General features: G+C 40.0%; 1 protein-coding gene across 1 annotated transcript in view; it reads left to right on the plus strand.

Moving 5' to 3' along the window:
• Positions 1 to 25,053, plus strand: part of USF3 (upstream transcription factor family member 3) — a 53,726-nt gene that overhangs the window by 711 nt on the left and 27,962 nt on the right. Inside the window, exons 2-5 of the mRNA XM_079766633.1 lie at positions 14,654 to 14,769; positions 18,125 to 18,189; positions 20,043 to 20,071; positions 22,784 to 22,866. Of these exons, the coding sequence (XP_079622759.1) occupies positions 18,143 to 18,189; positions 20,043 to 20,071; positions 22,784 to 22,866 (159 nt within the window). The 5' untranslated portion in view covers positions 14,654 to 14,769; positions 18,125 to 18,142. The remainder of the gene's footprint in view (positions 1 to 14,653; positions 14,770 to 18,124; positions 18,190 to 20,042; positions 20,072 to 22,783; positions 22,867 to 25,053) is intronic.

The following is a 25,053-nucleotide window of genomic DNA, read 5'->3' on the forward strand; positions in this document are numbered from 1 at the left end:
CTCTCACCCCTATGTCGCAGAGTTAGGCTTGCGTTTTCTTTTTAGAAGCTATTCTTTTCCTCTCTGAGTACGAGCGGTAGAAGCTAATGACCAACTCAGGGAATCTTGCTCCATGTTCCCCGGGGAAATATTTCTGGACTCTTGTTCATGTTTAACATTGGGATTGTTGGGTTCGCCCTTACTCACTGCCCCCTTTCCACCTTCCCCACTTACCCCCTACGGTTTCAGTGGGGGGGGGGGGGGTATAGTCCTTTGAATTTATTAACTTTATCTGGAAATAAGAGACTGCATAAACCCATGTGTGCAAATCTCAGCTATAGGCTTCCAACTTACGTTCTCATACCATTTTTTTTTTTTACCAGTTGTGGCTAACTTAAGTTTGCATAACGAAGACAGTCGGTTACCTATGAACAAAGTATTCTTGAATAAACCCTTCAGTGAGTAACGTGGAACCTGAAGCATATTCATATCTATGCTTTTTCTTAAAAAACAAGCAAAACACAGACCTGCTTTTTGAGGGATCAACAGGCTGTCCTACTCTCCAATCACCTTAATGACTTTTTCCTCCCACACAGGGACACTTGTTTAGTGTAGTACAGAGTTGCTGTATGGGGTACATTTGTTGTTTCCCTTTATTTGTGAAGTACTCTGAAAGTATCTGTTGCAAAATACTTTGTAGTTATTGCACTGCTGAAACCAGGAACAGTACAGTAGAATGTCTCCAGGTACTACAGGAATGAATACTTAACATCACATTTTGCTTTAGTCTAAGCAGTGTGACTTTTGCATACATAAGTATTACATGCTCCCTGAATTTAAAAGAGAAATTTTATGAAATCCAGACATGGATGCAGCATAGAACATTCTTTAATATAAAAGCACTTCATTGCAGGGATCTAAGGGCAGTTTAGGATTGAAATAATTATCTTCTAAATTAGTTGTCTATGGGCCATCATGGAAATAAAATTCAAAAGTTGCAGATTGTGCAGTCAGTGAAACAGTCATGTAAGAGAAATTTATAGGCTGTTTTCCTATTTTCAGAGCTTAGCATTGTCAGCAAGGGAAAAGAAACACTAAAACAGAATGTTTAACTCAGGTTAGCAGATAAGCTTCGCCAGATAATCAACTCAAAATTGTTGCTTATAAACAGGGACTGAGATCAAGTGTGGGTCTTAACCATATCTGTCATGCTTTACCTTTCTTTTCTCTAGCTCTATGGTTCTGAACCCAGACTGTTCTTTAGGATCACCTTGTGTACTTTTACATTTTAATGCTCAGGCCATGCTGCGCCCCACCCCTCACCCCGCCTGAGGTTCTCTTACTTTTTATATGGGGTAGTCTCACCCATAGGTATATTTTTAAAACTCCCTAGGTGTTTCTATTCATCAGTCAGGGTTGAGAACTACTATAAGTCTAGAATAGTAATTTTCAACCTTTTTCACCTTGTGGCACACATAAGCTACTAAAATTCCACAGCACACCAAAAAATAAATTTTTTGCTGATCTGACAACAAAATCTAGGTATAATTTTGATTCATTCACACCGGATGGCTATTGTGTTGGCTGTTGTCATTTGTATAATTTTTATTTTGTTTTTTTTTCCATCACCATGTTGTCATTTAAAAAAAATAAATATATTTTTATTGATTTCAGAGAGGAAAGGAGAGGGAGAGAGAGAAAGAAACATCAATGATGAGAGAGGACCATTGACCAGCTGTCTCCTGCACGCCCCACATTGGGATAGAGCCCAGAACCCGGGCATGTGCACTGATTGGGAATTGAACCGTTACCTCTTGGCTCATAGGTCAACGCTCAACCACTGAGCCAAGCCGGCTGGGCCATGTTGTCATTTTTTTATTTGACAATCTGAGGGAAAAGAGGTCAGTGTCCCTGACTAAATAGTCAGGTATTGCATGCTTTAAAAATTTTTGCGGCACACCAGTGTGCCTCTTGCAGCATACCAGTTGAAAATCACTGGTCTAGAACAGTGTTCAATCTGCTAGGCTTGTGTTCCAGACTCTTCTAAATTAGGCCTTCACTCATGTGTCTAACTTTTCCCCACTGCTTCCCAACAGGAATCTTGACCTCTTTGTGGTCCCACAGATAGGCAGGTAAAATCCCTGCTTTTGTTAATAACATTGGTCTTTCTCAGCATACCACCATCGTCTCAGGTTTGATCCCATCCCAGATGGTTCTGTCTTGGTAGCTTCCTCACACTTTAACTCCCATTGAATCATATATGGATGTCAGTTTCTTCCTTATCGTTTCCTGACTTCTTCAGTAGGTTGACTGTTTTCTCAGTGGCCCCGTAACAGCTTGTACTTATTTCTGTGTTAACACTAATCACATTGCCTGAAGTATGTGTTGATCCACCTCCTTCACTAGACCACTAGTGAAGCAGCTCCAGGGAGGTACGATTCACATAGTATTCTTAAATACGGTTGCAGTATGGCAGAGCCAGAACATAGGACTGTGTTCTCTTCACCCTCGTGTTCCTGGGCCCTAACTGCACTTTTCATTAGTAGGCACTTAAATGGTTGTTGGCTGAGTAAACAACTGTTGTGCTATAGATTGTGCAAAGATAACCATAGACATCTTTAAGATAGATTGATTTGGCTTTAATTAATTTTGCTGTTAAGTATTCTTATCTTTAACTCCTGTTATGGATTTGTTAGGGGTTAGTGGAATTTAAGTAATTATGGTTGTGATAGACCCCTTAAACATGTAATCTTCCTTGCAATATGCACAGGGATATATACCTTGAGTTTCTTACTCTGAGCTCTAGAGGTTGACCCTTGTTATCCTTACAATATTTGTGGAATTCTTGCTAAGAGAGAAACTGTTAACTGTCCAATTGGATAATTTTTCTTTTTCTCATTAAATTCTCCATATGGGTACAATTGCACTACTTCAGAAGGCCAGATCTTTTAATTAGATCGGTAGAGCATGATAAGTTGCTCCCATTAAATGTGCTAATACTGTGTTTTTAATTCAGTTCATCAAGTATTTATCGAGTGCTTACCATGTGCCCAACACTCTTAGGTACTGAAGAGAATACAGAACTAGTAAATGGTGTGAACTCAGCTCTTAAGAAGTTTTTAAACTTATTAGGAGAATTGGGAAACATCATATCAAATAATTAAGGAACTGAACGTAGTATTTATTAGATGCTAATTTAAACATAAGTACCCCAAATCTATTATGCAATGGTCAATACCATAGGAAATTAAGAGAGACCAGATACTCTTTCAGTAGGCACTTATTACTCCCATACTGAGTAATTGTCGAGGATACAAATATGAAAGTTGTAGTTTCTACCATTTAGAAGCTTTTAGCCTTGCGGGAAAAACCAATGAGCATCTAGAGTGTATTTCATGTTAAGATATTGTAAAATATTAAGTCAGGATATTTGGGACCACCCTCCAGAGATCAGAGAAAGTTTCAAAGAGGATAATTAGGAGTTCCCAGTTGGAAAGTTGATATGAGCATTCCAGACAAAATAACAGATACAAAGGAATGGAAATGAAAGAGGGAATTTCTTGATTAAAGAACTGCAAGTAGATTGATATTAGTAGAAAGTGGTATGTTAAAGAGCTTGGATTCTAGAACCAGACAGACACAGGTGTTTTGCAAACTTTTATTCCTGAGAGGTCTGAGCTTTTGCAGATCTTGCCTGTGTGAGGTAGCAGTAGTCTACTTCCCTGCTAGTGTTAGTTCAAAGAGATGCCCCAGGGTCCACACAATTCCCATCTATTCTCCTTGTAACTTCCCTTTTGTCTGTTGCCTTATTGCAAGAGGAGACCCTGATAGCCATACCTCCCAATTAATGAGTCCATTATCAGGTCTCCTAGCAAAAGCATTCTCCCCTTAGCTATGATAATTTCCTAAACAACAGAAGCTGCAGCCAAGGGGACAGAGAGAAGAAATTTGTAGTGTAACCATGAGCGGTACCACTTCTATCTCTGCTTGCAGGACCAATTTCTCTTTGGTTATAAGCAACAGAAATTGCCTTTGGCTAAGTTAAGCAGAAAGGGGGATTTATGGATAGATACTGGGTAAGCTCACAGAAGTGAAGAAAGATGGACTAATGAAGCCTTGGGAAGGCCAGGGCACAGCGGCTTCTAGGATCACATGTGTCTCTGAGGCTAACTCAGTCTCAGCCAGTTTTCCTTCTTGGACAGATTCTGATTGGTCAGCCCCTTGCCCACCCCAGAGGTGAGCCCATGTTTTATGGTCCCATCAGACCTCAGGAATGAGGAAGAGAAGCTCTCCAAAGAACAAGTGAGGTGTTGCCAGAAGGCCAAACATAAGGTATTTCCTACAAAGTTCATTGAAGTTGGCAGTGTGGAGATCTTTTGGTGAGTTTGATATAAGCAGTTTTAGGAATAAAAGCCAGGTATCAGCAAGATGAAGAGTGAATGGGGCCGGGGCCGGTTTGGCTCAGTGGATAGAGCGTCGGCCTGCGGACTGAAGGGTCCCGGGTTCGATTCCAGTCAAGGGCATGTACCTTGGTTGCGGGCACATCCCCAGTGGGGGGTGTGCAGGAGGCAGCTGATCGATGATTCTCTATCATCGATGTTTCTGGCTTTCTATCCCTCTCTCTTCCTCTCTGTGAAAAATCAATAAAATATATTTTAAAAAAAATAGAGTGAATGGGAAGTGAGGAAGAAAAACCAGTGAAGGAACCTGATGGTTGGGTAGGAGAAAGAAAGGGAACATCTAGAAGCTGTGGAAAGATGAGAAAAAAACCATTTTTGTCTTTTTAATGGGAAAAAAAATAAGGATATATTTGATGAAAAAAGCACTAGTAGGAAAGGAGAGATTAATAATATATGAGAGAAAAGGCATATTTTGTAACAAGATTACTGAGAAATGGGAGAGATAGAGTCCAGAACAAAGGTAGAGGGTATAGTGTTAGCTAGAAATATTAAGGACAGTTTTATAGAGGAAGATAGACTTGCACTGGGCTTTAAGAAGTCAATAGGATTTCGATAAGCAGAACGAAGTGGAAAGTCATTTCAGTGAAAAAGTAGCATAGATTTAGCTAAAAATGCACTAGCTGATAAGGAGCACAGGGAAGAACCTATCTGAATTGGAGAGGAGGGAAGAGTAGATGCCATGATTAGTTCTATTACCCTGCTCCTTCCTGGGTTGTACCAGGTGTCAGTGGATGAGTGAGACTGGTCAGTGAAGAAGGGAGTGTTAGGTAAGCCGTGAAAGGTCGGACCCAAGAGTGGGTTTGATGCAGTAGATGTTGGGAAACACAGTATTGTAGAGTTTGGACCAGGAGGGGTACATGTTGGAATACAGTGAGTTGGCTAGATTACTAAGACATTGAGTTATAAAACCATTTGAAGAATACTAGTAGGAAAAAGACTGGGAGCAAAAGAGTATTAAGAGCCAGGTGTATGTAAAACAGGGCCTCGTCTAAGGTGGTAGTAATGAGCAGGAGAAAAAGATTGTGAAAATAATTGATAGGATTTGGTGAGAAGATTTGAAGATTATTTTGGAGTTTAGAGCCAGATTAAAATTTTGATGTCATGGATAAAATGGAGAAATTGTAAGTAGGTCTCTTAGGAGGCAAAGCAGATTAATATGTTGCAAACAGACTTGTTAACTGGCTTTGAAATGAAATGTTCTGAAGAAGGTTTTGCCTAACCAAAGATTTGGAGCATGATCAGTGTTGAAAGGTAGCTTTATTATAAAAACATAATGACTTTTACACAGAAACAATTTGAAACTTTGTAGGGGGAAAGCAAGCAGAAAAAAGCCATTGAGCTTTGGAAGTCCAAGTAAGAGAAAGACAAGGATTCATATTAGAGAAAGATGATGCATAATTGGAAAAGAGGAGAGAGAATTTCCAGGAAAGGGAGAGTTCTGCAGCCCAAATCTTGCAGAGAGGAGAAAGAAGACAAAGAAAGGCCTTTTGATTTGGTGGAAAATAGTCCCTGACCTCTAAGAAAGCAGTTTCGGTTGGCAGAACAATCAGAAGGCATAATGCCATGGGTTTAAGAAGGACTGGCCAATGAAAGAAAGGTGAGAAATTTCACAGGAATACTAGGAGAGAAATGGAATGATAGAAAGAAAAGGCAGTAAATTCTTGTTTGATATGAGGAAACCTTTTGTATTTTGGAAGCAAAAGAGGATTAAGGAGGAAATAAAGTGCTAAAGAGGAAAGAATCAGGTGTAGAGTCCCTCTCCACAGATGGTGGAGTTGGCTTTAGGATGGTCTGGTGGGCTGAAAGGATAGATGTATAGACAGAGGTCTAATATGATAAATGTATGATCTGGTTAAGACACTTGTAGCAGATGACCTCCAACTTCCCAGTGAATTAGTGGAGGGTAGGAGGGGGCGGAATGGAAAAAGACAACTAATGTTTATTGAGCTCTTGCTATGTACCAGACACTTTGCTTGACCTATTAAATGTGTTATCATGTAAACTCATAACAGTCCTCTGAGGGGTTGGCCATAATCTCCAAATTTTAAATGTGAAGATGCTAAGACTTCAAGGAATACTTATTTAAAAACCAAATAGCTAGTAAATGTCAGCTTTGAGATTTGATCCTAGGTCTGATATCAAAGGCTGTTCCCATTCCACTATACCACTCACTCATTAATCTGAAGAAAAGAATATGTAGGGACTTAGAGGATCTATTAGTGATTACAGCGGCTGTGCCTCAAAATCACTTTAGGAGCCTTAACAATTTCTTGCACCCTACCCAGTCATTCATATCTTCATCAGCATCCCCATTGTTTACCTACTACAGTAGTCAGGGTACTCCAGAGAAACACGACCAATTCGACATACATCACAAGATGGGCCTGGAGCATCTTACAGGGCCCAAAAGTAAGAAAGTACTAAAATGCAGGGGTGAGGGGGAGGAGCGGGGCAGTGTTAAAAGGACAAGGAGCCAACCTGAAAGAGTGCCCAGTGGCCAAAGCTTGAACAACTTGAATAATAAAATAACGATAGCATTAAATTTTGAACCAAAGGATAAAATATACTAGGTGTATCGGTTAATAATGCGGATTTTGTAATCAAAGAAAACACGATAGCCCTGACCGGTGTGGCTCAGTGGATAGAGCGTCGGCCTGCGGACTGAAAGGTCCCAGGTTCGATTCCGGTCAAGGGCATGTACCTGGGTTGCAGGCACATCCCCAGTAGGAGGTGTGCAGGAGGCAGCTGATGGATGTTTCTCTCCCATCAATGTTTATAACTCTCTATCCCTTTCCCTTCCTCTCTGTAAAAAATCAATAAAATATATTTAAAAAAAAAAAAAGAAAACACGATAATTTCAAGAGAAACATCAAAAGTGCTTTATTCAAAGTGATGTCCATTGATAGCTACACATTTCCCTGATCTTTCAGGTAATTTGTGGATACCGTCCCAATAGAACTTTTCTTGTTTTGAGGCAAACCATTCAGAGACCCAATTTTCCACTTCTTCGTACGTTTTGAAGTGCTGCTTAGAAAGTGCGTGTGCCATTGATCGGAACAAGTGGTAATCTGAAGGAGCAAGGTCTGGTGAATACAGCGGGTGGGTTAATACTTCCCAGGCAAGATCTTTTAACGTGCCTTTAACTGGTTTTGAAGTGTGTGATGGTGCGTTATCATGAAGCAGAATTACTTTGCTGTGTCTTCTGGCCCATTCTGGTCGTTTTACGATCAAATCGTGATTCAAATTGATTATTTGTTGTCGGTAGCGATCAGTATTAACAGTTTCATCTGGTTTTAGAAGCTCATAATACATCACACCTTCCTGATCCCACCAAATGCAGAGCATTGTCTTCTTTCCGAAGCGATTTGGCCTTATAGTCGATGTTGATGGTTGACCTGGATCAACCCATCATTTTGGGATTCTCAAAATAAATCCACTTTTCATCGCCAGTCACAACTCGATGCAAAAAAGACTTTCTTTCGTGCCGTTGAAGCAACATTTTACTGATGACTTTTCGGTTTTCCATTTGTCTTTCGTTCAGTTGATGTGGCACCCATTTTTCTTCCTTTAAAATCTTTCCCGTTGCTTGTAAACGATCGGAAATTATTTGCTGAACAAGTTTAATTTTTCTGCAAGTTGTTTTTTGAGTTTGACATGCATCTTCATTGTTGGTCTTCAAACTTTCTTGGTTGAACTGGACGTTCTTTGTCTTTCACATCGAAATCATCACTTTTAAAGCGTTTAAACCAGTGTTCACAAGTATCTTAAGATGATGAATGTTCACCATAAGCTTCCCAAAGTATATGATAACTTTCAGCAGCACTTTTCTTCAAAATAATGAATGAAAACTTCCCGCAAATGCTCTTTTTTTTGGCATGAAATAGTATTCAACATTTTTAAGCATAAAAATATCTAGGATGTGAACACCTTCAGCAAATCTGATATATGAAGTTTTGAAGCATGTTGTCAATACAACAAAATAGCATACATATCAAATCGCATATATATCAACATATGTGTAACTCCATCTATTGAAAAAATCCGCATTATTAACTGGTACACCTAGTAATGTGATATGTCAATTATATCTCAAAAATAATTTTTATATAGAACAGGTTACTTGTATGGTTTAAAAATAAAAATTTAAAATGTGTTCAGAAAATTATGCTTTTGACTTATTTCTTATTCTTGAGATATAGTTAGACTCAACTTCATAGTAGAAACTCTAGTAGCAGGATTTCATTATTTCATATTCTTGTATATGTCACAGTATTTCATGGTTTCATTATTAACCTCCTTGACATTGCGCCAAACATAATGGTGACGTATTGACAGGATGGAGCCAACAGACATTGTTAAAGGATGTAAGATTTCTTTAATGGCAAAAGAGAGTAGAACTGATAGCAGTTACACAAAATAGAACTGACAACAGCATGCTATTAAACAGCTCCTCAAGTCCCCACCAAGGTGGAAAGCGGCTGCTGAAACCAAATACATAGAGGAAGGAGTCCTTTGGGTGTTAAAAGCACCCTGTGCTATGCCTGCACTATAATACCGGTATGTCAAGATTTTAATGAGTTGAACCGGGTAGACCATGTAATAGGATATTCTAGGTAGAGGATTATAGACTTAAAATGCTAGAGAAGATAAATGCAAACAGTAGCTGCTATATCAAAATACAGAGAACAAAGATGCCTACAGCAGTAAATAAGATGATCAATGATCGAAAATTTGTGTGTGTGTGTATAATACTACATAGTATTAAACATAAATGCTGTAATCACAGTTTTGAATATTTAATGACATGGACAAATGCTCACCTTTAGTAAAAAGCAGAATACAGTGTTGCTTGTGGTCTAACATTTGTAAAAAATCAGGTGTCTGTAGAAAAAAACCCACAAGGAAATCTATAAAAATGTTAACGTTGATTCTTTTTCCCCCCTCTATTATTTTTATTTATTTATTTTATTTCTTTATTGATTAAGGTATTACATATGTGTCCTTATTCCCCCATTACTCCCCACCTCCCATTCATGCCCCCACCCCCCTGTTGTCTGTTTCCATTGATTAGGCTTATATGTATGCATACAAGTCCTTTGGTTAATCTTCCTCCCTTACCCCCACTGTCCCCTACCTTCCCTGAGGTTTGACGTTCTGATTGATGTTTCTCTGTCTCTGGATCTATTTTTGTTCATCAGTTTATGTTGTTCATTATATTCCACAAATGAGTGAGATCATGTGATATTTATCTTTCTCTGACTGGCTTATTTCACTTAGCATAATGCTCTCCATCTCCATCCATGTTGTTGCAAATGGTAAGAACTCCTTCTTTTTTACCGCAGCGTAGTATTCTATTGTGTAGATGTACCACAGTTTTTTAATCCACTCATCTGCTGATGGACACTTAGGCTGTTTCCAAATCTTAGCTATGGTGAATTGTACTGCTATGAACATAGGGGTTCATATATCCTTTCTCATTTGTGTTTCTAGTTTCTTGGGATATATTCCTGGAAGTGGGATTACTGGGTCAAATGGGAGTTCCATTTTTAGTTTTTTGAGGAAACTCCATACTGTTCTCCACAGTGGCTGCACCAGTCTGCATTCCCACCAGCAGTGCACGAGGGTTCCTTTTTCTCCGCATCCTCGCCAGCACTTGTCATTTGTTGACTTGATGATAATAGCCATTCTGACAGGTGTGAAATGGTATTGCATTGTTGCTTTGATTTTCATCTCTCTGATGATTAGTGACTTTGAGCAGGTTTTCATATGTCTTTTGGCCTTCCTTCTGTCTTCTTTCGAAAAGTGTCTGTTTAGATTAGTTGCCCATTTTTTGATTGGGTTGTTTATCTTCTTTTTATTAAGCTGCATGAGTTCCCTGTAAATGTTGGAGATTAAACCCTTATCGTTGATATCATTGGCAAATATATTCTCCCATGCAGTGGGCTTTCTTGTTGTTTTATTGATGGTTTCCTTTGCTGTGCAAAAGCTTTTTATTTTGATGTAGTCCCATTTGTTTATTTTCTCTTTAGTTTCCATTGCCCTAGGAGCAGTATCAGTGAAGAAATTGCTTTGGCATATGTCAGAGATTTTTCTGCCTGTGGATTCCTGTAGTATTTTTATGGTTTCCTGTCGTATGTTTAAGTCCTTGATCCATTTTGAGTTTATTTTTGTATATGGTGTAAGTTGGTGGTCTCGTTTCATTTTTTTGCATGTATCTGTCCAATTTTCCCAACACCATTTATTGAAGAGACTGTCTTGACTCCATTGTATGTTCATGCCTCCTTTGTCAAATATTAATTGAGCATAGTGATTTGGGTCGATTTCTGGGTTCTCTGTTCTATTCCATTGATCTATATGTCTGTTCTTGTGCCAATATCAGGCAGTTTTGAGAACAGTGGCTTTGTAATACAGCTTGATATCTGGTATTGAGATCCCACCTACTTTGTTCTTCTTTCTCAAGATTGCTGTGGCTATTCGGGGTCTTTTTTTTATTCCAGATGAATTTTTGGAGCGTTCTTTCTAGGTCTGTGAAATATGCCATTGGTATTTTAATGTGAAGTGCATTGAATTTATAGATTGCTTTGGGAAGTATGGACATTTTGATGAGGTTGATTCTACCAATCCATGAACATGGTATGTTCTTCCATCTGTTTACGTCTTCCTCTATCTCTTTTTTCAGTGTCATGTAGTTTTCCGTGTATAGGTCTTTTACCTCCTTAGTTAAATTTATTCCTAGGTATCTTAATTTTTTTGGTGCGATATTAAATGGGATTGCTTTTCTAGTCTCTCTTTCTGTAAATTCATTATTGGTGTATAGAAATGCCATAGATTTCTTGGCATTAATTTTGTATTCTGCTACATTGCCGAATTCATTTATTAAGTCTAATAATTTTTTGATGGAGTCTTTAGGGTTTTCTATGTACAGTATCATGTCATCTGCAAATAGTTAACGTTGATTCTTGTGCACTCTTGTTGAGTGATGTGATTGAAAGTAGTTTTATTATTTTTTTATGCTTTGCTTTATTTTCTAGGCATATACTACTTTTATTGTAAGGAAAAAGCTGTTAAAGCAAGGTGATCAAATGATCAAAATAAGTAAGATCTTTTTGTTACAGAGGGTAAACTGGACTTGTGGTATAATGTCTATAAACCAGACCAGGGATTTAAGCCTAGTTGTGTTATAATTTCTGTGGGTCATTTTCTTGTTTAGTAGGGTATGTCATTTTGATTGGAGACGACTAAGGATTTACTAGAGATGTCATTTAAAGAAATAGAACGCATTTACGAACTGCATATCTATTTAGCCATTCCATAAAACATTGTAAATAATTGTAAAATACATAGGAATGCCTTAAACAGCAGCAAATAATTAAATATAAAGGTTCCCCAAACCATGGACCAATAATGTTGGAGCAGTATGCCATAAAATATTTTCAATTAAGATACTTTAATTATAACTTGAAAATTTTATAAGAATTCGGTTTTTCATTGTATCTTAAGACACTATTTAAATTAACCTTCACCACTAATATGCTTCCTGGTGAGAAGAAAACACAGTTTGCCATTGAGCAGTTAGACTGGGTTTTCTCCTAAATAAATGCCAGTAATTATTTTTGGTGACTTCACTTTTTCCCTGTATTAGGGAAATTGAGGATAGTTGGTAACTAAATAAAATTTTTATATTGTATGCTGAAAGAAAGCCGATGTATAAACTGATGAAAAAGAGGACTGGGTAGAGAATCTCAAATTACCCAATGAGACTTCTACCAAAGGTTTTTTTGTTTTGTTTTGAACAGCCTGTCTGAGCTATAATTCACATACCATAAAGTTTACCCATTTAAAATGTAAATCAGTGTTTTTTAGTATAATTAGAGAGTTGTGTAACCATCACCATAATCTAATCTTAGAACATTTCATCATCCAAAAAGAACTACACACCCTCTTTCCCACCATTAGCAGTCATTCCCCATCCTCCTCAGCTCCAGGTAACCACTAATCTAATTTCTGTCTATATGGGTTAGCCTCTTCTGGACATCTATACTAATAAAAGGGTAATATGCTAATTAGACTGGGCGACCTTCCGGACGTTCTTCTGGACAAAGTCATGGTGGCGGGGTCGACGTAGAGGCGGTTAGGAGCCAAGAGGGGAGGGCAGGTGTGGGTGATCAGGCAAGTGGGAGGGGGTGTTGGGGGCGATAAGGCCAATGGGGGGGCAGTTGGGGGTGAGCAGGCTGGCAGGGGGGGCCAGTTGGGGGCGAGCAGGCCGTCAGTGGGGGTCAGTTGGGGGCGAGCAGGCTGGCAGGGGGGCAGTTGGGGGTGATCAGGCTGGCAGGTGGGGGGCAGTTGGGGGTGAGCAGCCCGGCAGGCAGAGTGGTTGGGTCAATCAGGCAGGCAGGCAGGTGAGCGGTTAGGAGCCAGCAGTCCCAGATTGCAAGAGGGATGTCCAACTGCTGGTTTAGGCCCCATCCCACAGGGATGGGGCCTAAACCGGCAGTTGGACATCCCCCGAGGGGTCCCAGATTGGAGAGGTTGCAGGCTGGGCTGAGGAACACCCCCTCCCCCCATGCATAAATTTTGTGCACCGGGCCACTAGTTTCATATAAATGGAATAATACAATATGTGACCTTTTGTGTCAGGCTTCTTTTACTAATATAGTGTTTTCAAGGATTACCCATGCTCTGGCATGTATCAGTACTTCATGTCTTTTTATCGCCAAATAACATTCCATTGTGTGGATATACCACATTTTATTTCTCATTTATCATTTGATGGAAACATGGCTTGTTTAAACTCTTTTACTATTATGATTATTGATGTTACAGACATATTATTAACTATAGTCACCATGCTCTACATTAGGTTTCCAGAATTTATTTATCTTATAGCTGAATGTTTGTATCTTTGACCAACCTTTCCCCATTTCCCTTACTCCCTACCCACTGGTAACCACCATTCCAACCTCTATTCCTATGAATTTGACTTTTTCCTTTCCCACATACAGTGTTAGTGAGATAATGAAGTATTTGTCTTTCTGCATTCTGACTTTTTTCACTTAGCATAATGTCCTTCAGGCTGATTCATGTTGTCACAAATGTCAGGATTTTCTTTTTTAAAAAAGCTTAATAATATTTCATAATTTTAATCCATTTATCTTCTGAGATGGACTCCCCATGGTCTACCTGAGGGCCCAGATTTTATGAACAATAAGAGTCTAGCAGCTGGTTGCTCAGAGGGGTCCCTCTTGTACTCTGTATTTTGGGAAGAACCTCAGACTGAACTCTCTGCTTTCTCTTTCTACCCTGTTTTCCTTTTTCTACCAATGGATTGAGACCTGCCCTGTCTAATCAGGACTGCACAATTTTGATACTTCATTTTATAAATGGACCTAATTGGGACCCTGGATATGAACTACTGCTATAAAAAAACCACCTCACCCAGCTGGTGTTGCTCAGTTGGTTGAGCTGTGTCATATGCACCAAGAGTTCTCCGGTTTGATTCCCGGTCAGGGCACATGCCGGGGTTGCAGGCTTGATCCCCAGTAGTTGGCGTGCAGGAGGCAGCCAATCAGTTTCTCTCTCATCAGTGTTTCTATCTCTCCCTCTCTCATCCTCTCTCTCTAAAAATCAATAAAATCATATTTTAAAACAACCCCCCCCCCCCCAGCCTCTCCTTTAACTTGGTGGAACACAATTTAGGGTGCTACCTGAATCTGTCACCTGGGCTACTGCTCTTTTTGCTCAAATAAATGCTTTGAATTCTTTATTATAGCCTAAAATAAATTTTAGTTTACAGAACTCATGTAATGCACAGGTCTGAGTGCTGTCTTCCTAGTGTAGCCTTAGTGAAAGGTCCTTGAGTAAGTTTTCAGTCACTCTGACAGGAGAGAAGTGAAGCTGGGGAATAGGAAATTAAAGGAAAGGTAATTTTAGAATTAAGGACAGGCCTAAGTGTAAGAGCTAGATGGAGGACAGTGAGAACCTAAGGGATAGTGAGCATGCCTAAGAGAAAGGAGAAAGTCACCGGGGGACCAACCATCCCAGAGCTGCAGTGCTGTTATCTTTGTGGGGTGGAGCATGGGAAAGCCTTAGGAAAGTGACTTTTGAAAGCAACTACATTTATTGCCTTGCAAGTGAAAATCTACCTGCATGCCATAGATCACCAGTTCTTGTCTTACATGCTGCTATAAACATGTATTGATTTTTCTCTTGTGTAGTAAGAAGAAAACATAACTTATAGACCATCTTCTGGCAGAAGATGATAGATTTGAATCATAAACGGGAGGCGTTGGAAGCCAGGAATCAAAAGTGAAGAAATTCTGCAAGCCTTTGGGTAAGAAAAGTGATGGATTTATTTTCTCACATGTCCCACATTATCATTATATGGTCATTTAATGAGTGTGTTGCTTTTAGGCAGATATGTAACTTCACAAGTGTTAAGGAGAAGGTAGAATAAGCTGCTGAAAATGGGTCTTAAGCACACATTTCTCCTTAGGCTGCTTCTGCCAGCACTTCCTGTCATCACCTCTGCATTCACTTCTACTATTTCCAGGACCCTTCACTTACTTCCCAGGTTAAAGCCTTAACCTAAAATACCTCATTAATATTGGTAGCTAGCATTTATTGACTTCTTCTTACTGCTAGGCTCCTTGCTGTTGTGCTCTCCTTGCATTCTTTCCTTCCTTTCTTGAAATACCTCAATAATCTAGATACTGTGATTATGACCCATTTTGTAGATGAGACATGTGAGGTTCCAAGAGGTAATACAACTTGCCCAGGACCTCACAGCTAGGAAATGGCAGAATCAGGTTTTACAGTTGTTCTGGCTTCTGATTCCATACTTGCTGCCTTCTTCCTTCCTCTGACAGAGAAAAATGGGGAACCACACCCGCTCGTCCTCCAGCACACCAGGGCAGGTAGCCCAACTTGACAAACCTCTTTTGAAAGATTGTCAATCCCTGAGATTTAAAAGCATTTTAGTTTTCATTACAGAATATTTGAAAATTAGAAAAGAGAAATAAATCACCTCTATTATTGCTGGCCTTACATAACTATGATTAATATTTCAATGTATTTGCTTTCAGGCTTTTTTGGCATATGTGTATATTTTCTTATAGTACATACATTCTTTACTATTAGGATTTTTTTAAAATAAATCTTTATTGTTCCGATTATTACAATTGTTCCTCTTTTTTCACCCCATAGCTCCCCTCCACCCGGTTCGCACCCCACCCTCTGCCCTTACCCACCCCACACTGTCCTCATCCATAGGTGTACGATTTTTGTCCAGTCTCTTCCTGCACCCCCACACCCCTTTCCCCCCGAGAATTGTCAGTCCACTCCCTTTCTATGCCCCTGATTCTATTATATTCACCAGTTTATTCTGTTCATCAGATTTTTTATTCACTTGATTTTTAGATTCACTTGTTGATAGATATGTATTTGTTGTTCATAATTTTTATCTTTACCTTTTTCTTCTTCTTCCTCTTCTTAAAGAATACCCTTCAGCATTTCATATAATACTGGTTTGGCGGTGATGAACTCCTTTAGCTTGTTCTTATCTGTGAAGCTCTTATTCTGACCTTCAATTCTGAATGTCAGCTTTGCTGGGTAGAGTAATCTTGGTTGTAGGTTCTTGCTATTCATCACTTTGACTATTTCTTGCCACTCCCGTCTGGCCTGCATAGTTTCTGTTGAGAAATCAGCTGACAATTGTATGGGTGCTCCCTTGTAGGTAACTAACTGTTTTTCTCTTGCTGCTTTTAATATTCTCTCTTTGTCTTTTGCTCTTGGCATTTTAATTATGATGTGTCTTGGTGTGGTCCTCTTTGGATTCCTTTTGTTTGGGGTTCTCTGTGCTTTCTGAACTTGTAAGTCTATTTCTTTCACCAGGTAGGGGAAGTTTTCTGTCATTATTTCTTCAAATAGGTTTTCAATATCTTGCTCTCTCTCTTCTTCTGGCACCCCTATAATTCGGATGTTGGTATGCTTGAAGTGTTGTCTCAGAGGCTCCTTACACTATCTTCATATTTTTGGATTCTTTTTTCTTTTTGCTTTTTCAGTTGGATGTTTTTTGCTTCTTTGTATTTCAAATCTTTGACTTGATTCTTTCGATCCTCTAGTCTGCTGTTGGATCTCTGTATATTATTCTTTATTTCAGTCAGTGTATGCTTAATTTCTAGTTGGTCCTTTTTCATATCCTCGATGGTCTCGCTAAATTTATTAGCCTTTTCTAGAAAATTCTTGAAAAACCTTATAACCGTGGTTTTGAACTCTATCTCCAGTCGTTTGCTTTCCTCCATTTCTTTCATTTGTGACCTGTTTCTTTGTCTCCGCATTTTGGCTGCTTCCCTGAGTTGATAGAGTGGCTTTGTGTGCTACGTGTCCTATAGGACCCAGTGGCTCAGCCTCCCCAGTTACCTGAGGTGAACACTCTTGGTGCACCCCTTTGTGGTCTGTGTGCACAGTCTTGTTGTAGTTAAGCCTTGATTGTTGTTGGTATCACTGGGTGGAATTGACCTCCAGGCCAATTGGTTGTGAGGATCAGCTGTGTCTACGCTGGGAGAACTTCTGTGCTGGAGACTACCTTATGAGACAAGACTTGCAAAAGCCTCTGTGCTCAGCTTGGATGGGGCGGAGTCTCATGCAGTGCAGACAGCAATGGCTTCCCATCAGCCCTGCCCTAAGAGGCCCCTGGGTCTCAGTGTCCCGTGGTAATCGCTGCAAGCACCTCTGAGAGAAAGCCGCCCTTAAGTTTCGCCCACTGCCAGATAGTCCACTTTCTCCCTGAATGAGTCTGGGTCCCCAGAGTCTCTTCCGGAACTGGAGTTCAGAGCAGTTGGGAGCTTTTGTCTCCCTCCTGATTGAGAAAGCCAGCCGCATACTCAGTTGCCAGCCCTCTCCGCGCACGCGCCTCCGTACCTCTGCCTTCTGCAGCTCCTCTGAGTCTCAGTGTGCTTTTCTCTTTCCTTCTAATTGTAGAATTTCCACTCAGCCAGCCTTCCTGTGGTTCTGGATGATGTCCGTTTTGTCTTTTAGTTGTAGTTTTGAAATTGTTGTGCGAGGCAGCAGGTTAGGTGTTTACCTATGCTGCCATCTTGGTTTCTCACTATTATGATATTTTAAATATAAATAGAATTTTCATACTCAGAGTTTAATGACTCTCAAAATGGTAACTTAAGACTTTTTTCAGTTTGAAATGAAAGAAGCCTAGCAAATGAGTGAATAAATGAATGAATGCTTCCATGTATAGAATATTACATGTTTGTCTGCTTGTCACTTTTGTTTGTTCTGTGTTCAGAGAGAGGGTCCATTGTTCTAGGTTAAATTTTGTATCATAAACAGTATCATGAACAAAGAACATACTCTCCCAACTCAAGTATGTTTTACCTGTCTTTCTAGGTCTTGCTCAAATCCACACCCTTGATTAACTTTCCTTGATTTCCAAGTCCATATGGTCTTTCTCTCTGCTTTTTGGCTACACCTCACATTTGACATTCATCTTGTTCTCCACTGCTAGATATAATGTTTTTGTCCTTTTTTCTTATACATTTTTCTATCTCCAGTGCTTTTTTCATGATATCACTTTTATTTTTTTAGCATTTGGTATTTGAACCAAATTGCTATGAATTTTCCCGAGATACTAGAATGATTTTAAACTTTCTGGTGTGTCTTTCCATGCCTTGTAGGTCCCTATCACTGTAACCATGCCAGAAATGACAGAAAATGAGACTCCTACAAAAAAGCAGCACAGGTAAGTAGCCACAGTTCAAAAATAATATCATTTTAGAAGATAAGAAGCAGAATTAGTCCCTACTTTATTAAATAGGTAATCCTTAGGGAACTTTCATTTGGGTGCCTAGAAAACCATTACTCTTTCAAAATGTGTGGATAGATAGAAATCGCTTTATAGAAAAAGGTACATAGTTAACATTTACCTGTTCTTATTCTGCCAGCAGTGTACCAAGTGTAATACCAAATCTATTCTAAATGTTTAGTTTCTTCTGAAAGTTTTTACTCCAGACAGGATTAGTCTTTGTAGATCTTAAGCTCATGCAGGCTGAATTCAGTTTGAATAGACATTTTGTGACATTAGAAACCGTTATGTCAATATGCATATCAGTACAATATTATTTTTGGTTCTTTGTATATCCCCCCTTCTGGATTTCTACCGTTTTGGCCAGTGTTTCTGCTTAGAATTACATGGCCAATGTTTCCATTAATTTAAAAAAAATATTTTTATTGATTTCAGAGAGTAAGGGAGAGGGAGAGATAGAAACATCAATGGTGAGAGAATCATTGATCAGCTGCCTTCTGCATGCCCCCCCCTTGAACCTCCCCCCACACCTCCTCCTACCCCCCCGGGGATTGAGCCTTCAACCTGGGAATGTGTCCTGATCAGAAATCAAACCATGACCTCCTGATTCATAGGCCTATGCTCAGCTATTGAACTCCACTGGCCAGGCTGATTCCATTAATATTAAAATCACTATTCTCTTTTTTTACCCAATAGCTGTTAGAAAATGTTAATGTATTGAATAATAGTACCTGAAAGGGAAAAAATCAATCTTTTTAATAGATTAGCTTTTAATAAAATTTAAGGGTTTGGATAATTTAAGGTACATAATTGCAAAAGATGGCTGAAATGCCACTTGTCAGTGCTTGGGTGCTCGTGGTTGCCATAGTTACCTTCCTGGGGATTTCCAGGTTCCTCCCTGCTGTTGCTTATCTCCTTTATACACTCACCTCCACCTCAGCCTGGGTGCCAGGCAAACATCAGAAGTCATCTACTTGTGCCCTGGCCGGTGTTACTCAGTGAATAGAGCATCGGCCTGAGCACCGAAGGGTCTCGGGTTCAATTCCTTGTCAAAGGCGCATACCTGGGTTGCAGGTTCCATCCCCACCCCCAGTCGGGTGGGTGTGGGAGGCAACCAATCAATGTTTCTCTCTTTCTCTCCCCTTCCCTCCCTTCTACTCTCTCAAAAGAAAGAAGTCACCTACTTGGCACATTACTTTGAGAGTTGACTAGTTCCTTAATTACATTTTTCAAGTAGTTTTTGTTGATTTGCTTCCTGACCAATGGCTTGTAGGTGTGTAAGAATAGAGAATTGTAGTTACTTTCAGAAATTGTGGACTCTAAATTTATATTGATGTATCTGCAGTTAAGTTTACATACATAATATATATTAAGATTACACACCATTATATATATTAACATATATAATTTTTTTAAAAATTTCTTTATTGATTAAGGTGTCACATATTTGTCCTCATCCCCCCATTCCCATCCCCCACCCCTCCCCACAGATGCCCCCACCCCCTCCTTAACCATTGGTTAGGCTTGTATGCATGCACACAAGTCCTTTGGTTGATCTCTCCCCCCTACCCCCACCCTCCCCTACCCTCCCTCTGAGGCCCGACAGTCCGATTGATGCCTCGTTTCTGGGTCTGTTCTTGTTAACATATATAAATTTTATTTAGATAGTTTCTTATTGATGCAACAAATACAAATTCATAAAATTGATTTTTATGGTTCTCAAAATATAAAGTGGTGAAAATGGCTTTCTATTATTTTCATGTTCCTTTTATCTCCACTTTTTGTTTCAGAAAGAAAAACCGGGAGACACACAATGCAGGTAGAAACAGCAATTTAAGTTTTATTTGTTAACGTTTTTGTATTCAAAATGAAATTATACTACAGTTGATTATAAGCTTTTATGCTATATGTATAGAACCATTTTTAGAAAAGTCTTTCTTTCTTATTCTTAATTGACTGAACACCCCTGAAGCTCATGAAGATGGCTTGCTTATCATCTTCTGATTTATTGTCTATTTAGATAATTTAAGGGTTAATATACCCCTGGAGCTAGTGTGTTAAGTGATTTCACTCACTGAGTGATTTTAGTATTTTGAGTGATTCCAGATGTACTTTTCCTAAATAGAAAGTAGAGTATGTATCTTTGCAGAAATTCCACAGAGAGCTGGCTGCCTTGAGGAATAGGAAAGAGGTGAGCAGCAGGCTGTAGATCTTAAAGGTACCTACTTAAAATGTGAACAGTCTTAAGTTGTGAAGTCCTAAATTATAGGAAGAAGTATAGAAAATATTTAATTTTATCTCAAACATCAAAATTATAGGCCAAAGCCAGATAAACATGTATAGAAGTAATAGCACATACATTTACAATTTGGTACATTTTATAACATTTATTTTCCATCAGAGACTTCACTGAAATCTATCTAAAAAAATAGAAGTTAATTTCTGTTATCTATATTATAATTGATACCTTCCTTTCCCTAACCCTGGGGAAAATTTTATCTATGGAGAGAAGTGTTGACCACTGGTGGAATATTGCTGTTCCCCAGAAGGGAGTTGACTGCCTTTAATTCCCCTTTATCACCATGGGTAAAGATTCTTAATGTTGTTGTTTTTACCTCCACACATTAAAAAGTCTGCTCCTAGATAACAACAGATACTATTGTTAGAGAATTCAGAAGAAAGGTGAACTATATGTATTGCTTTGCTTTTTTTTTTTTTTTGGCCATATGAGTTTAAGCTCTTTCGTATATGACTTAAATCAGGCATGTCAAACTCAAAGGCTAACACGGGCCAAATAAGGTTTAGGTTTATGTGGGCCGCAAAAAAACAAAAGCTTCAATTTTCATAGAAACGTAGGTTTATTTCGATAGAGACATGCTGAATACAAAGGGCTGAAATCAATGAGTAATCGTTAATATAAAATAATAGGACATTTTAATAAAAATTAATATTTTTTCTTGAACATTAACTTACCAGACACTGAATAACTGCACAAATTAGTAAGCGTAACGCAAATAAACCTATTTTTCTTGTCCTCCGAAAGTGAAATATTTCCTGTTGCCCACACCAAACAAGTCAGTCCAAGACTAATGACATGGCAATCAGCTGCTAAAATATTTGCTGCTAGTATTAGTGGAGAGAAATGGTGCGCCTGCGCATAATGTGCATAAGGGAAATGAATGCCACACCATTATAGTAATCAGTCATTAGTGAACGTTATAGTTCTTTATTAATAATGTATAACAGGATATTATAAAAATTACGTTGTGAAATTTTTATTAAAACATCTCTTGCATACCATTATATTGTCTGGGCCACAAAAATATTCGTTGTGGGCTGCATGTGGCCCGTGGGTCGAGTTTGACATGCTTGACCTAAATGTTTTATTGGTGCAACTGTCACATGGTGCTGTAAATATGTTCTGATAGTAATTTATTCAGAATGATTAGATATCATTGAAAAGGATGTTCTTACTGCTAGATTCTGAAGCAAAAAGAATATCTTTTGCAAAGCAAGACCTACCTATGCTACAATTTGAAAGATCATCCTTTTAGAAGCACTGGAATCTTATTAGACAGGAAGATTTTAGAAAACTTTCTCACAGAAAATAGCCAAGACCAATGTTTCTACTAACAGTGTCTTATAGAACTTATAGAAATTATTTAGTAATATCTTGTATCCTCTTTTATTTTTTTAATGTATTTTTATTGATTTCAGAGAGGGAGAGGGAGAGGGAGAGAGAGAGAGAAACACTAATGATGAGAATCATTGATCGACTGCCTCCTGCAAACCCCCTACAGGGGAACTAGCCCGCAACCTGGGCATGTGCCCTTGACCGGAATCGAACCTGGGACCCTTCAGTCCGCAGGCCAACGCTCTATCCACTGAGCCAAATCAGCTAGGGCTCTTGTATCTTCTTTTTTTTTTTTCTCTTGTATCTTCTTGATCCTTCTATACAACTTTTAAAGTTGTAGCACATAAACCCGGAACATTTCCCAGTTCATTAAGAAGTTGTCAGATACCCAATTTCTTGGATGGGAAAATTTCTATGTGGCCAAAGTAAACAACCCAGATCCCATTTTCTTGTCTATTTTAAGTTATAACTAATAGCTGTTTCTATTCCACAAATGTTCTCCAGTCATCCTAATTTGTTTAGAAAGGTCTCATTTGCCCATCTTCTATAAAGAGGCAATTTTCTAGTAACTTAGCTTATTAGTGGGTTCTTGAAATTTGGTTGTTAAAATCTCTAGTAATACTTGAACTACAATATAATTGCCTAACAGTAATGTAATATTAGCAATTTGTTTATAATTTGAATTTAGTAATTATAGATCTCATCTTTAAAGGGCTAATAAAAGTATTGGCTATATCAATTTTCATAATACTAGACTTAATTTCTGACATTCTTAGAAATCTTACTAAAGTTAGTAGATACTATTAGATAAGATTTTCTTAGCCTAAAATTTCTTTATTAGGGAGAATGAAGCAAATTGTCTGTAGGTTTGATAAATGGATTTTCCCCTCTCTCTAGTGGAGAGGCATAGGAAGAAGAAAATCAATGCTGGGATTAACAGAATAGGAGAGCTGATCCCATGTTCCCCTGCGCTGAAGCAGGTAAGAAGTCACCTCATTTTTATTCATAACTTGTGAACAGATAATCCCCCATTGTTTAAATGGTTATTCTTGTTCCCTGTCATGAATAGTTTTTTGGAGTTAATAATTGTCTCATAATTTTTCATTCTCTTAAGTTTCTGTATGGCTATGTTTAATTCTTCCCACACTCCCAACAATCTTCTAGTACAGTTTTTACATGATCAAATGGACCATATGATTTTTAGATCTTTAAAATCTTGAATTATTCAGTCCCATGATTACATGTCCTCGTATATGTATGCAACTGTATTTACTAGGCATTTCTTTTATTTTCTCCAATCATGTTCTTTACTATCTTAAATTCTTACCTAGAATCTTCTAAGGATGTCTTCTTTTATTTTGTTTTCCACACCTTATCAACCTCCACTAAAATCTCAGCTTATTTAAGATGACAATTTTCTCTTAAGTGTTTTGTTTCTTCTGATAATGAGGATAAAGCCTGCTCACTGCAATCAAAACAATAAAAATGGAAACAACATGGAAGGCATAAAAAGATTAAAAAATAAATTGAATACTGTCAACAATAAAAACATCTTAAAAATTCAGATAAATAAATAAATAGACATTCTATGCTCAAGTTATAATCATTGCTAAAACTTGTTACATATCTCTTTAGACATTGCTTTGTGACTATGTCTGAGTAGTTTCACAACCTGCTTTATATTTTCACTCAGTGGTACCTAGTAGACTTAGTTGTAGATACCTTTCGTCATGTGTTGAAACATTTTACTGGTTATATAGTACTAGTGTTCCCGTTGCAGGAAAAATCCTGCAATAGGGTTTCCTGCTTTTCCCTTCTCCCCCGGCCCTGCCTCCGCTCCTCCCTTGTCCCCCGGCCCGCCTTCTCCGCCAGCCCGCCTGCTTTTCCCTTTTCCCCCGGCCCCACCTCCGCTCCTCCCTTGTCCCCCGGCCCGCCTTCTCCGCCAGCCCGCCTGCTTTTCTCCCTTCTCCCCCGGCCCCGCCTCCGCTCCTCCCTTGTCCCCCAGCCCGACTTCTCCGCCAGCCCACCTGCTTTTCTCCCTTCTCCCCTGGCCCTGCCTCCGCTCCTCCCTTCTCCTCCCCCCCCTTGCTTGCTTCTCCGCAGCTTTGCTCCCTTCTGCAGCTCTTGGCTTCTTTCTACGCTGTCTTGATATGCAAATTAGCCGCCATGTTTGTTGGGGTAATTTGCATACTCGTCCTGATTGGCTGGTGGGCGTGGCTTGGGCGTAGCGAAGGTGCAGTCAATTTGCATATTTGTCTATTATTAGGTAGGACTAGAGGTCCGGTGCACAAAATTTGTGTACAGGGGGGTGGTGTCCCTCAGCCCAGCCTACACCCTCTCCAATCTGGGATCCCTCTCACAATCCAGGACTGCTGTCTCTCAACCGCTCGCCTGCCTGCCTGCCTGATTGCCCCTAACTGCTTCTGTCTGCCAGCCTGATCACCCCCTAACCACTCCCCTGCCAGACTGATCGATGCCTAACATCTCTCCTGCCAGCCCGATTGCCCTAAATGCCCTCCCCTGCCGGCCTGGTCCCCCACAAGGGCCCTTCCTTGCCAGCCTGGTAGCCCCTAACTGCCCTCCCCTGCTGGCCTGGTCACCCCCAACTGTCCTCCCCTGCAGCCCTGGTCCCCCCCAACTGTCCTACCCTGCAGCCCTGGTCCCCCCCAACTGTCCTACCCTGCAGGCCTGGTCGCACCCAACTGCCCTCCCCTGCTGGCCTGGTCGCCCCCAACTGCCCTCCTCTGCAGGCCTGGTCCCCCCAACTGCCCTCCCCTGCTGGCCTGGTCCCCCCCAACTGCCCTCCCCTGCTGGCATGGTCCCCCACAAATGCCCTCCCCTGCAGGCCTGATCCCCCCCCTCCAACTGCCCTCCCCTGCAGGCCTGGTCCCCCCAAACTGCCCACCCTTGCAGGCCTGGGTTCCCCCCAACTGCCCTCCCCTGCAGGCCTGGTCCCTCCCAACTGCCCTCCCCTGCAGGTCTGGGTCACCCCTAACTGCCTTCCCCTGCAGGCCTGGTTGCCCCCAACTGCCCTCCCCTGCTGGCCTGGTTGCCCCCAACTGCCCTCCCCTGCAGGCCTGGTCGCTCCCAACTGTCCTCCCCTGCAGGCCTGGGCCCCCCCAACTGCCCTCCCCTGCAGGCCTGGTCCCCCCCCCCCAACTGCCCTC

The sequence above is a fragment of the Cnephaeus nilssonii genome (genome assembly GCF_951640355.1).
Source record: "Cnephaeus nilssonii genome assembly, chromosome: 3".
In the NCBI taxonomy this organism is placed as follows: domain Eukaryota; kingdom Metazoa; phylum Chordata; class Mammalia; order Chiroptera; family Vespertilionidae; genus Cnephaeus; species Cnephaeus nilssonii.